This window comes from Opisthorchis viverrini, assembly GCF_000715545.1.
Source record: "Opisthorchis viverrini unplaced genomic scaffold opera_v5_178, whole genome shotgun sequence".
Taxonomy (NCBI): Eukaryota; Metazoa; Platyhelminthes; class Trematoda; order Opisthorchiida; family Opisthorchiidae; genus Opisthorchis; species Opisthorchis viverrini.
The window spans coordinates 105,812-120,711 of record NW_008751835.1 but is presented as its reverse complement, the minus strand read 5'-3'; the positions used below and the strand labels follow the sequence as shown (position 1 = coordinate 120,711).

The following is a 14,900-nucleotide window of genomic DNA, read 5'->3' as shown; positions in this document are numbered from 1 at the left end:
CAACAATTAATATAGTACATTCGTGAACATTTCCTGACAGTTCGTCCTGGTTTGGGCCCTTTTGGGTTGGTAACCACTCCAAAATCAACAGGAATTTCTCTCCAAACTTTGTGTTCGTTTGCCAGCTATGTTTGTTCGTTTTGACCAAAGTTACCGGGGTACCAATTTCCATGAGTTTTACTAGTAGACGGATAAATATATCTTTTGGAATTAACAAGAAAGCCTTACCGTGTGCACAACAAAAGGTTTAACCACACATTTCTCAGTAAATCCTTCCACAAGATGAACACCGCGGATAGCAGTTTGTAAGTCTTGTGAATGAAATAGATTTTTCACGTTCCGCTACCCAACAAATTCTTTCAGTTTGACAAACTCACGTGCATTTCCACTCAGCAAGTCTGATTGCATCGATGACAGTTAGTACCAACTTTATGAAACTAAGCCGTTTACTGCTGTGCTTGGTGCAAACACTCTTTGGGGCTGTAACCGCAACCAAAAGCAAAAAACAGGCTTCCCGAGGAAGAAGCATCTGACTACTCCATCGCATTAGTGCGGACAATTTCCAGCCCATCTGACTGCTTTGTGTGCATTCTGTCTCTTTCCTTCAATCCTGAATAGTGTCAAAACCACTGGTAAAGATCGGATTCTCCACCCCGCCCTCGAGTCCAGCTAAAGTGCCAACACACGTCCCCATGGTGCAAGCAAGTCCATCTGATGTGTTCGGTGGAACGTCAGACAAGCCGTTAAATATGATTGTTATTTCCGGAAAAGATCACAAACTGGCTATGTTCTACCCACCCACGTCGGATGCCACGCCGTCGCTGTTCGCTGAACCCGTCCCTTGGACTGTGAGTGTCCACGTTCTCTTTTTGTGGCTCCACCTTCAGAGTATGCCATAGTTAATTTTTTAGGGAAAATTCGTGTTTGAGTTTCGGATTCACTGATTCGTCTTGGTATATCCCCTGGGTACTTTTTCATACGTTTTGTCCAAAAATCTATCATTGACGATTGAAGAAGACCCCACCTTCGAGAAATACACTCATTTGCAAATCAATTTGGTTTTCACGAGAGACTCAACTGAATCTCTCGTTCATGATATTCTACAACTGAATGTGCTGCACACAGGCCGCCTCGTGATTCAGTTGGCACGATATTCGAGATATCGCACTATATTTTCATAAAGGAATAGAATATCATAAACGAGAGATTCACTTGAGTCTCTCGTAAAAAACAAATTGATATGCAAATGAGTGTATTTGTCGGAATCAGTTCAATTTGGTTTCAAGTAGAACAGAAGGTTGATGGAAACTCGGGGACTGTGCCTACCTGATGAGCCCCAAAAAGGGCGAAACCGGTCGTGGGCTGTCGAAGAGTTTTCAGCAACCTTGTGAGTAGTTTCCTTTATGAAAAGACTCCAACTTTTTCAAAAGTCTCAAAATGTGACTGGGGTTTTCAGGATTCACCTGACCTCCCGCATCACGCCCAAAAAACCTAAGTTAACCGACCAACTGGTTTAGGCAGATCAACCCAGTGGACAATATAACATTATCAAATACTAATTTCGGTGCAGCTATCACAGAGGCAGGACATTATCAAATACTAATTTCGGTGCAGCTGTCTATCACAGAGGCAGAACTTACGGACATCTGGCTACCAGCGACTTACATCAGTTTCTGACGAATATAGTTTATAATTCAAAGGTTTCGAACGAGACTTTTACAATTCACCCATTGTAAGAATTCAAACTTATGTAAACTGCTTGGTTCGCTGGCAAAACTTGTCACTGTACATCTCATTGTGGATCTGAGGCGCTTCCTGATGGTAATGTGTTATAAAATTATCAGTGAAAAATGAAGAATCTATGAAACTGCTCCCTAGGTGTTTTGTCAAAGTTAAACGTAATACCGAACTGAAGACTAATCCAAAATGTACCGAACAAATCTGCCAGGGGTTCTTGTTGTTAAAGCTAAACAAAAATTGAATACAGGCGTAAAACTTTTTCCTTATTTTTATACAGACTGAAAAGTTCCCTGACGATGTACTGGGCTGGAGACCACAGTATTCCCCGATTGAAGGATGGACTGAGTCCAGCGATTTCGTGGAAGCGATGACCTCGCGAGAGTGGAATCCAATGGGGACAACTTACCTACCCCCGATGGAACACGTACCTCCAGACCCGGAAACTGGAATGCCACGTAATCCGAAAGGGCGAACTGGTGTCGTAGGAAAAGGGCTTCTACCAGTATGGGGTCCGAATCCAGCAATCATTCTTGTATTGACCAGATACACCACTTCGAGCTCATACGGCCCCGGGGAATTGCAAGCAGCGGTTTGTGAACTGCAAATCACCCGACAACTGCCATGGGTAAGATGGACACAGCTGGATGTGCAAACAGCAGTGTAACCGTTTTTCCGTTCTGTGTTGAGTCTGAATCCGTTGGATCGAATTCTGATTCAAAACACGGTGGTCATTAGAACTTGGGATGGTTTCCTTGTACAAAGGCTCACGGTTGAAAATCTTCAAATATCAGTCGTTTCTTAACTCATTTAATCCCATTTTTATTCGAGTTTAGCAAACAAATCAGCTAAGCTGGTCTCAGTTTCTGCATTTGGTATCGATATGAAAAAATTTGTATCGCAAGAATATGCGGTTTGAGGAATATCGGCGGGGGGTGTTTTATTCTTTGCGGTGGACAGGGGTCAAAATCTGTCATGACCGCTGTCATATCCGGCATTTCAAAGCCAATCAGTCGACCGTCATCGTGGCTATCATCAAACACGAAGGAGATGCAGAAAGTGTTCTGCCTGCCGACAGTTACTCGGTAATTTCTGTCACAGCCGGGTAGACCAGTACAACTTGCCTCGTTTCGTCCAGTGCTTCAAAGGTATTAGAAACACCGGATAATTTGTTAGCAATATGAGGAAAAGCTAATCTAGCTTGAAAAGCCGAGAATCACTCCGTTTCCCAGCTTTTTAACATTCTTGTTGAATAAATTCCATTTTCGCACTCCTATTGGCCAAACTTCAAGATTCGATCGATGCTCCAGTCAATCACAAGCCTATGGCGTCATAAAGGGTTAATGGCAAGTAATACACGGTTACCCTGCTTTATTCTAGAAAAGACTGGTGAAACAGATTTGATGGGAAACCTGACTTCCTCACGTCCACTAACTCTCTGACACCAAGAAACGTCAAACCAGGTCCAAGCTGCGAAGCTTTCACAATCGGTTTCCGACTGAATCACTCGAAAGGCAAACACGTCGCCTGAAATGAGATAATTCCCATGAAAATCTACCAAGAACAAAGTTCACGGGTCGACCGCCGATCGATATAGCATAATAAAATCAGTATCCTCCCTCTGCCAGGACTCCCCATTCAGTGGTTGGGTCTGCGACGGGACCGTGTAGCGAGCGACTTGTCCGAAAAGATATATGTTGGTCCCCCACCCTAGTTCTTTGAACCTCATCAAATTCAATCTCACCGAATTCGTTATCTATGGTTGGCTTGTCACACTTACTTGCGCACGAAGAGAGATATGTCCCTGTGAATGAGCTTGTAGATCCTATGTAAACCCGAAGGAATAAGACTGACAAGAGGCCAGTTGGCAGGCGTCACCCAGCATAAGTACAATCTTAGAACTATGTGCGCTAGCGGCTTATTGCGCAATACAAAGCCAGTGTCATCCATCAACTTCTTTGGAGTTTTGTATAATATTGTACTTCTTCGCACAATTTCGTACAATGTAATCTGCCCAGGACCAGCCGTTTGAAAACGGATGGTGAAGGTGCTGCAGGAGTCTAGTTTCTTCTGCGGGAAACTGGCGCGAACCTACCCGTCGATGTTTGGCAACCGATTCTGAATGGAAAAACGGATGTCGCATGTATGCGGACGCGTCCGCAGGTTGTGCAGCTTCATAATTTCAACTGGCGTTGATGTTACTATGCTCATCGCGAGTCAATTTCGAATGAATCCTCTAGGTTCGATCATTAATACCTGTTTAGTTTCAAGATGCTCCAGATTTTTCCCCGATCTTCGGTCTTCCTGGACTTCGAAGAGCGACTATTCTTAAACTGCTCACATAACAGCTCTTCGGTAATGCAATCCAATGTCATGCGTTTCACTTGGCTGATCGTGGATTAAAATGCCCTTGACCTTCGGCTTCCAGGCTAGCGAATTTAAACCTATAATCCTCCGAGAATTTCCAGACAAAGCAGACTGAGAACCCGGACATAAAGCCGGCATAGTACTCGTGTTGCGCGGACTTCAACAGGATGAGCGACATGACCACTTGGTCAGTGTTTATAATGCTGCCTAGGTAACAGGTATATGAATGGCACACCACCACGCTACCATTCACGTCTATATTCAGCTTATATAAAACGGGCATTTTCTAGCTGAATCAAATTGGTATACCAAAGGCGCGAATGATGTCGTTAGATGCCGTAGTTCCACTTCAGAATACGTCACTCAAATACAACGGTCAGCAAAATAACAGTATACGTACCTTCGATTCATGTGTCGTTTGGTTAGTTAGGATGCTTTTTGAGTTGAATAGGTGACCATCCACAAAGTAGTGGATGGCCACGCCAACTTATGCGTCCTGACAGGACTCGGTGCATAATAAATTACGTATTATATATAAATAGTATACATATTATTACATATTAAATCTACCAGATGAATAGCGTCCAACCCATAATACAGTCTTGCTTAACAGACGTAATTCCATCCCAGAGAGTGAATAATTGACAGAATTGACCAGTTTGTTTGAAAAAACCATTTTTCGGAGGACGACCCACAATGCTTCTCTGTTCGCCTAGTAGACACTTTTATGAAGTCAGCTGGTGATGGTGTTCACAAAATTTCAGTCCTACTTGTCCCTTTGAGAAGATTGAAGCTTTTGTGCTCCGATAAAAGTTTTGCCACCTTCCAGACTTACCATTTATCTAATTATTCAGAAAGGCTCTGATGCTCCAAGTTTCTTATTTTGGTGATACTCCAGCTTGAAAAGGATGTCATCGTGCGTGGTCGGAGCTTTGGAAATTATCTCGTTTCTGAACATCCAAAATGTGGGTCGAACGCCGTAGCCTGACCAGTACGACGGCCAGTAGTTGTGTTTTATCTTGCGAAACAGTAAGGGGCCAGTGACTTGGTCAGCTTGCTTGTCTAGCCTGCAGATTATATGGCATGGGGATTTCGTGCCCAACGCTAGTGCGTATGGTAGGTGCACCTTGGGAGGCAGCTGGCTCGATCATATGAATTGACATACTGACGGCCACGGTCAATCGCCGGATGGTTTTTATCCTCAAAGAGCCACGGTCAATCGCCGGATGGTTTTTATCGAACCCGCCCATCCTCAAAGAATGGTTCCATATGTACGGAACTGAAAACTGCCCGGATAAGGCGTTTTACTGTCTTCACTCCTCCGTGGCAGCACACAGTATGACGTTACCTTGAAACCGCCCTATCCTTTGTTTACATGTTCCCCGCCGACCTTTTCAGACCCAGTTAATCTTGTGAAAACAAATACCTTTGTTGACATATACCCCTCAAGGTCATCATGTCACACAAACCCCGCCACCATGACAAAACAGAAGCTTCAAGTTAGATTTTATATACAAACTGTACATTTTTATGCCTGATGTTATATACTAATATGTTACGGTGCTTTATAGTCTATCTTTGTAACTGTAGGTAAGTACTCTTAAGTCCCCCTTGTTTAAAATGTTATGATCACCAAGAACAGACCTTAACTATCAAATAGTTGACAAAAATCTCATCAAGTGAAAAAATGTTCTCTCGAACACGAGCTAAAAGTGTGGAAAGGCAGTTCTCGAAAAAAACTGCCAGGTGGCTGCAGATTTGGGTGCTATGGAAATTTTCCTTACTGCGAGGAGTTTCTGTTCAGCCATTCCAGTTCCTACCTCACTGTGAGTGATCAGTTCTGGTTTACGTACGGTAAACATATTATTGCTGTTTGGATCCTATGACTTCACTGTGCGCGGTACACAATTGTTTCACCGTTAACTCTTGTTCAACTAGCTCTTGGTGCGTCATTCGGCTACTTGTGATGGGGCGTCATGTATGCAGTCAATGATAGATCTCTGGGTTTCCACTCGTGCGCAACAACTTTGTGCTGCAAGACCAGAAAAGGCAGAACTTTACAAAAAGGCTTTAGACTTTTATCGCCAGTTATCTCCAACCGTGGTAAGTGTACTTTTTAGAGGTTTATTGTTTTCTGAAACGAATAGTATGGTCTATAGTATGACATATTGGCATACAAATTATTCAGAAAGCGCACCAACTTAAGGCACTGAGTTCATGAAAAAATGGAACAGTTTCTGTGTCAGCTGATTATCCAAGGAGTTAATCCGCAAGACAAGTGTAACTGGAGATAAGGCCATAATAAACGCGATTAAAGCCATTCGCTTTTTCCGCTTTTCTGTACACACCAACTATTAGCTGAGGAAGCTGATTGATAGCAAGAATCACTGCCCCACTTTCAAGTGCTCAAGGCTCAGAAACATTGTTATTTCTCCTCCTGACTGGGTGCGAAAATCTGATAAGGTCGCTTTGGCTAGCCAACAGATCACCAAAATAGGAATCACATATTCAACCAATCCTACTGCAAGGTCATGAGTACTGACAGCAATGCATATAAGGTAGGAATAAGGTAGAACCTTCTGGAATCATGAATGATAGATGCCATATTGATTGAAGAGAAGAAAGTCACTCTCGTCTGGTCAGTCGGTCTGATTTGATTAAAGAAGAAACAAACAACCCTTCGTCGAGTTCACAATGGAGGGTGGGGTAGATTGGAGTAGGTATTTTTCGAGACGAAAAAGGAGTTTTTGTCCATTCCAGATGGGTAACTAACTGCGGCCTAATGATCATTCTCCGTGGTGGGTGGCAAGACATTTCACATCACACAGCTAATAGTATAATCATTTATTACCGAATCATCTAAGTGGTTGATTTTACTTGCAAAATTGCCTGATACTAATCCCAGCCAGTGTTTTCGATACTACTTACAAATCTGTCTTGGATGCGTAAAGTAACTCACAAGCCTAAAAACATGATTTGTTCTACGATGTACCAAAACACTCTCTTTCGCCCATCGATCTTGGGTAATGAAGTTTTCATAGAATGAGTCCAAACCAAGTTTGGACGTATCAGTTCCTCTCTGTAGGTGACATGAATTTTTCTTGGTTTCTTTTGTGTGTCACCAAGGCTATGCATAAATTCTACAAATGAGTGGTTGGTCGGCCCAGGTTCAAGATTGAAATGTCCTTAGCTAAAAGGTAGTTGATGGCGTAAACAGATTTTGAGTATGTTCAATGAGTGTTCAACAAGTGAATCCAGTCTATGCCGAAAAGCCAAGAAGTACCGCGCAGCTGCTTCATCCCTATTCCGCAGCGCGAATTACTCTTCGAGGTTCCCCAGGGTGTAATGCCATCTCAGGAAAACATAGTGGCATGTCTCGAATATCACGCAAACTGAAACAGTGGGAGAATACCATAGCCGATAGATTTAGCTGGGGTTCACCTGAGTCTCCGGGTTAGAACAATAGTCTGATTTGCAGATGAGTGTTTTTCTCCACCTGGTGTCCAGTTGGAGTATAAGGCCGATGGAGACTCGGCAGCTATACCTACCGGATGAGTCTCAAGAAGAGCAAAACCAGCAGTGAACTGTCACATATATATCTTTTCGGAGACTTGGTGAAACGGAGGCGTCCTAGCGAATATTCGGCAGGAAGATAAATGAAACTTCCCACCCAAATGGAATGTTTATGAGTTCCCGATGAAGTGCGACTTAAATAAGATGAAAGCTCATTCGTTATGCAACAAAATCCGTCTATTCCTCTGGTAGCGTTTCCACAGCGATCCACATGTACTGGCCTATCTCGACTGTCAGTAAGCTCTATTCGGTTTAATTAACGCACTTTGTCACACAAAACCTGGGAAAATCTCTTTGTACTGATTAACTCTAGAAATGCAGATCGTATGTGGGGTCCAAACCATCTCAATAGCAAAATTGCGGGCGCTGTCATCAGCGAAATATATTCTTGAAGAGAGTTTCCGCGTCCTGTTCCTGGATGGTAGGGGAACTACACCTCGAGAATACCTTGCGTGACCGTTTTTGAAACCATTTCTGACCCATTAGAAAAAAACAATTTAAGTCAGCAGATCTTTTAAAATTGCGAAGTTGAAATATTGTGGATAGACTCTATCTAATACAGCGGGTGAAACCTCTAGAGTTTTCAACGAAATTCGGCCTAATCAGAAGACCAACTATCATACATGGCTACCGGAAGAGGTAGCGGAAGAGGTACATTTAGCTCGGGATCTGTGCTTGGATTAAGCAGAAGTGCTGAAGCTACGGAGGGTTCTACTCAGGCGACTGAGAATGGGAGATGAATAGAAGAGAATTAGTTGTGGCCCCTATTCACCGGATGCAGTAAGGACAGGTAAATGGCTAGAATCGACGGTGCAACGCAGTGACCAAAACTACTCTTCACCCTTCTCTCTCTTTATCAACCATACGCACATACAAATCGGTATCTGGCTATCCAGGTGCTGCAGTCCATCATAGCCTATCAGAGTCCCGCATCTTTTGCGAATATGAAAATACGAAAACGCTTAGTGTTTTCACCCCCCGTGTTCGTAGATGATCCAATGAATCGAGCTTCTCCCTATGCCAAGAGAGGTAATGACAGTTGTGATTAAACTTTCGCTGAATTAAGGTTATATATTCGTGCGGTTTTCAGGATGTTCTCCAGGGGTAGAAAACTGTAGCAGACAGAAAGAACCTTTATCATTCAAGAGATTTTCTACATAATGTAGTATACAGTCAAAAGCATCGCCTACAAATACAACTCCATGCTTTATAGGCGCCCTTTACACTTTATTTCACAGGTTTTCAGGGGCTACCTAAGCGACATGGTCAATACAGACAACGCATGGATTGAACCAACTGGTATCAACATCCATTTGGGAACACATCCGGACATATCAGATGCTCTTCTGCACGTAAGTAGTCAGTCGAAATTCTCGTTCCGCCGACAAGTAAGAGAGGCGACAAACTTTCGTTTCGGTGATATCGTAAAAAGTTCCGCTCACGCTATCAGGACCGAACCATGATCCAAATCTGGACGTACCATGTGATTTTAAATCTCAGAGTTGATCGGCTGGAAACATTAAGTGCATATTAGCTGGTAGAATGGTCCTGTGTCTATCGGCCTGATTTCCAAATCTCCGAATCTTAGTTTAAAGTGCAAACCAATACAAACTGCTTGCGACAGTCAGTCGCGTTTCTTCGGGTTTCTCATGCTATCTTTGTACAGGTTGCTCATCAGAGCACACTTCGTCTGTCGGTTCGCATCTTGACACCAAACGTGTGTGATTTCTGCACAGACTAGCATCTTACGACCATAGTGAGCCACTATGTTATGAAAGATCGGAGATGACGTAGAAGTTAGTGCTTGACCGGGTCATCTATGGCTTATGTATGGGGTCCGATATTTCTCTTAATTACTGACTACGGAGACGCTTTGGTTGGTATTGTGCAGCACAGAACAACGATTTTCCTGTCGTAAGACGCAAGGTACACCAGGAACACCGAACGGGCGAGTGATAATGTTATAACCACTAATGTGAATAACTTTTCTTGTGTTTCCTTTGCCCGATGAGTCCAGTCTATTAGGTCAGAGAGATCACAGACGGCGACGCGCACAGAAAGCAGTCTGGGAGGGACACAACCTGAACCAGAGATGCATGACTAAGCGTGGGATAGAGGCAGGTATTAGCATGATCGATCAAATGAATGCAGCCTGTCCTGTCACGTGCCCAAAACGTGATGCACTCTGGGCTGCGCTTGGTTGATCGAACCGTAAGATAAAGCAACACGAGAGACAATGTATTGTTAGGCTGGATTGCGAGATGAGGTATTCCATTCACTGGTCGACCAAAGGATGGCCCTGGGTGTATGAAAAGCGATTTGCGGTTGGACTTACCAAAGTCTCATAGGGTCAACATTAACATTGAGCGCCACATATACGAGTATATACTTGCACATGCTGACTGTTTTAGGATCAAGGAAACTTGAGAGAATCGGCTACGGCGCACGGAAAGTGAGTAAAGTAGTGAGGTCGTCCGACCAGAGGCTGTGTGCTCCATTTTCGCTCACCATTCAGTTTGGCAGCCTTTTTCGTGGAGGTTTTCTTTGCACAAGGTTTTTCATCTACTTCGATGGAAACTTTAAAAGAAGTGAAAGCTGCCTCTACTAGAGGGTTTACGATCCGAAGAGGGTAGCCAATTAGGATTATTTTTCGAGCGGTGTTTCAAGAAACAATCTATCCACTTAACGACGTTACTGACAAACGCCAAAAGGAATGCCTTTAAGACTGTCAACGTCGTGTTCTAGTCTTCTAAGCTTCTATGCTCACCCCTTTTTAACCTGAGATCAAGTCCACTAGAAACCCAAGTTTTATCCATGTTGTTTTTCCTCCTTTAAAAGCTCTTCGTACCCGAAGATTGCTGTCTTCGTTGGACACGAGCAGATGACCAAGCACCCATGAGAGCAAGCCACCGAGTTGTGCTCGATGTAGCTACGAAAAGGCTGAAATCACAGTCCATTCAGTGAAAGAATGCGGGGGGACATCAATTTGTCTTCGCTCACCCACCAATTTGATTGAAAACTCGCTCAAACATGGACCGGGATCGATCACACACCCACAAAGTGATTGAAGTTGAGCACCTCTTCACCCGGTTTTATACTTTTAGACCTTGTTCACAGTGTCGCATTTGCACATGTCTAACCTGTCCCATCCCATGCAACAAACCAAAAAGAATCGGATAACTCTGCTGTTTAGTGCAATGATCGGTAATTAGGTTTACGCGGTCCGTCGGTTCCCATCGCGTGACCGCTAAACACCGTCTGAGCACATGACCCACCGACTGTCAGCTTATTTGTGTGAAGTATCTGTATCGGTCATTTGACCAGCATTTTCTACCACCATGCACGTGTTCTTCTATTTAATTTGAACAAATAAAATATAAGTTTCAAAGAATTTATGGTTGGGAGATTACAGGACAGGGGGGTCTGAAGATCACTGTATAGTTTTAGGGGAGGTCCGTTCATTCCATTAACTCATGCATCTTACGTGCCCCAAAAATCCTTACTTGGTCAAAGTACCAAACGGGTATTTACGACTCTTTTTGGATACCCAATACAATTACTCTAATTTTAAAAAATGTATTTGTCTACAAAATAACGGTATCAACTGTTAATTCATCCTGTAAGTGAAGTCAGTGCGTGTTAGAAAGCCGTAAAGCTGTCTGTCCTGTCAGTCCCGTGACACCTTCGTCTGTGCTAGAGACTACCCGTGTGATACTCGCATAGTCTCTTAAACCAGGTCTGTCAAGGTCACAGTAATACAGTCTCACACTCCAAGGGGGACGGAACATATGTGGTACACTATTCTGGCTGTCTCATGCCAACCGTCGCTATCTCTCTGTGAGGTTTTTGAATCCAAGGTCCTAGATGACGGTCCGACTTATCAACCTGCCTAGGTTTTGGTGCCCTGGGAGTAGCTCGGCCCATACAGAACCATGAACAGTGCGAATGGCAAAATTTCATGTCATCACGAAAGCGGAATACTGTTGGCGCTTCCCATAGTTCGTCACTAGTATCTTTTATCTCTCCATTTGTCCCATTAATTGACTGCCTTTCTGTAGATTTCAACAATAGGCACACCAATCTTGCACCGAAGAATGGAGTGATAACAAGTCACTGCTCATGTCAGCAACTTTATTTCAACTTCTCAGACCCGGTTCCCGTAGTTTTACGCAACCTTTAATGTGCGGACTCTGGAGAGAATCGGCCAAAAAGCTGCCCTGGAGCAATTTCCGACACCACCGATGGATACTTCTTGCACCAAATACCCGAATAAAGAAATCGTATACTCTTATCGAACTTAAATTTTTTTTTTCTGTGAATACACTACCGCTGTGAACTACNACGCTCTTCCGCAGCGTCCGTATAGGTTTCAACTCCAGAGCTGGGGCTTCATTTTCTGACTGTGTCCCGGTGAACAAGAGCTCTTGCTTTGTTTGCTTGTCAGCTCTCATAGGAATCCACACTGGTCGAAATAATACCCGAATGACCTCTTCTCTGATCGGCCGATGATCTTTTCAGCCCAATCTACCAAATGGATTCCATCCAGATGGTTTCATTCCTGTGTGCTCGTTCCGTTTGCAATTCCCTTCAAACTGCACTGGGTGAGGCATACCACTGATGGCTGAACAGAATGCTTTTTCACACAATCCTAGAAGCTGTTCACTAACTTTGTGCTCAAACTCGTTCGATATCCACAGCAATCATCATATTACAAGCTGGGAAATTAAGAAATGTTTTTGAGGCTACTTCATTGATCGATTCAAAAACTCGACGTGTATAATGCCTGCGGATTGAGCCCGTGTTGCCCCAATGTCACAGCTGCAGGACTGTTTATCGTAAATGACATTAGGTGATGACCCACGATCATGTTACACGCAACACAAATGCACAGCCGAATCTGATAAAGCGAGCTGGCCTTCATCATGACCGGTGAGTTCGCAAAGTATACGCGCCAAGAATGATATCAGAACAAGCTTCGGATACATTAAAACAAACTTATTACGACTGATGAGATTGATGGACGCCAGGTAAAAAATTACCGGTTCGCTGCTAGCTCTGTACAGTAACACGAAGATGAAACGAATGAAGGACGTAAATAGCTAGAAAACAAATACTTGGCATCTGGAGCACTTTTCCCGACTTGTAGTTGAGAATCTGGGGTGCCCAGCAAATAGTCCTTTGTGGTGAATATGGGAAAGCCGACTTAGGTGATCAAAATGGACAGTGGCATAAGGTCGAGTAGATGGTACAGTCACGTAGAATCACAGTGGAAGAAGGGATGTCGGATGATGAAACACTGGCCGGAGTTTTGGATTTGTTACACGCACAGCCTGTTAGGAGAAAAGGAATTGAGCCGATCACCTTAGTCATTTCATCGGCTATGAACGGTGTACCAAGAGTACTCTGACGCTTCAGTATCGGTCACCCAGAAAACGGATGCTAAGAAAAGAGATAGCCAACCATGCGGGTTTTGGGATAATCGGTCGATTGTTGTTGAATCAGCATAGTTATTCGAAGGAGTTGGTAACTGAGCAGCTACGTATTGGAGACATTTTTGATGCACCACCGGTCCTAATTGTGTGTGCGAGTGTCACTAACCATTGATGAGTTCAGTCTAGGGGTCCCCGTTCCGTGAAGTGGTAGTTGTCAGTCCGACTGAGTTTAGTGGTTATTGCTTTCGGTCGTATCCAGTCAGCACAGGACTAGGCAAACGCAGCTCCACGAGGCACTATTCAGTACAACCTACGAAGCAGGAGTAATTTATCCTTCGCTGGAAAGTTCCCCCCTTAAAATCACCTAGCGTAGCTCAACCTTGCTAAACCGGTGTTTACAGCAGAAACTAACAACGCTACCGAGACACCCGTGGTCAAACGCCAAGGGTTCTGTACATCCTCTCCTCGTAAAGCCCGCGTTCTTTATCCACAGAGTAGTATGAGTTGCGCTATCGCAGTGTATGCTGTACATCTGACAGATAGACTGATATCACGAGGGAGATTGTTGGTAGCCGAAGTCAAAGTAGGGGAGTTAAGGTTATGGGGTACATTCGTCACTAGTTCGATAGTCACCCAAGAAAAGACATCGTTCCGCTTCTGGAAAATTTCATTTTATGTCGCAAAATTACTAGGATGCTAGTATGCTAGTCTCTCTTCCAAAATCTTCATTGGGTAGTCTAATCCGCTTGGCTGCGCTTAGTTCACCTCCCGATGACTTCTTAAATTGCACCTTTCAGTTTGCAATGATTCAGTCACTTATCTTAATGGCTGAGCAAAACAGCTGTCACTGACTGGATAACCTTGCCATGCGTTCACCTCAAAGTTGGTCGACCGATTGACTTTGAAACGAACTCGGGTGGTTAGTTGCTGACCGGTTTGCCTTGTTACCCGTTGCTGCACCGCAAACCACACATCACCTCCCACAATTTGTGGTAGATGAGCAACACATGATTAAACCAGATGGAAAAATCAAGTCCAACCCACAGATTGAGGCACACAGTGATCACTTCATCACCCTTTTCTCTCTGACATTCTGATTAATGGACCATGCTGTACGCGTTTAGAGTCAATAATATGTTGGCGAAATACCAAAGTGTATTTTCCAACAAAGATAATGGACTGAAGATATGAGTTCTCGACGCTTGTTGAAAACTGAACACAAAGCTGGCAAGAGGTAAATGGAAGTGTTTGTAATGAACAAAGGAGAGCATAGTATAACCTGGGACGAACTGATTTTTTGCCTTAATAGTGTTTTTCATCCTTACGGTTCTCAGATTTTTATACAAATTCAATCCAGCCTGATCTTAAATTAAGTAAACATGCACTCATAACGAGCTATTCTGAAATTTGAATGTTGTTTGTTGGACAAGATCGGGCGAGTCAAAACAGATCGCCATGTCAGCGTCTCATAGGAGAACTCCTGTTCGAACTCGTCATCTTATCCTGATCGCGGTTGTGTGGATTTGACTGAGATCAGAATTGGTTCAATCATTGTGATGTGATGATTGTGGTGGTCGATCAGATTCCAAAGAAACTCAGGATCAATTTCTCTGGTTAGTCTAATAATCCTGTATCTGGCGGCTGGCAATGGTTGAACTACCACGGTACGGTAGAAGACGCTTTGAAAAAGACGCAGTATTGGTGAAACATCAGGAGAGGACGTTTTTTGGCAGGAAATATAACTCTGTGCGTTGTAACGGTGATAATATGAAAAAAAAACGCTGTCGAATT

At 43.7% G+C, this 14,900-nt stretch overlaps 1 protein-coding gene across 1 annotated transcript in view; it reads left to right on the top strand.

Annotated features, from left to right (window-relative positions):
* Nucleotides 1–10,880, top strand: part of T265_14336 (hypothetical protein) — a gene marked incomplete at both ends in the record, with an annotated part of 129,402 nt that extends 118,522 nt beyond the window's left edge. The window contains 5 exons of the mRNA XM_009173199.1: nt 619–848; nt 2,018–2,365; nt 6,043–6,207; nt 8,916–9,029; nt 10,782–10,880. Of these exons, the coding sequence (XP_009171463.1) occupies nt 619–848; nt 2,018–2,365; nt 6,043–6,207; nt 8,916–9,029; nt 10,782–10,880 (956 nt within the window). The remainder of the gene's footprint in view (nt 1–618; nt 849–2,017; nt 2,366–6,042; nt 6,208–8,915; nt 9,030–10,781) is intronic.
* Nucleotides 10,881–14,900: the final 4,020 nt, after the last annotated feature.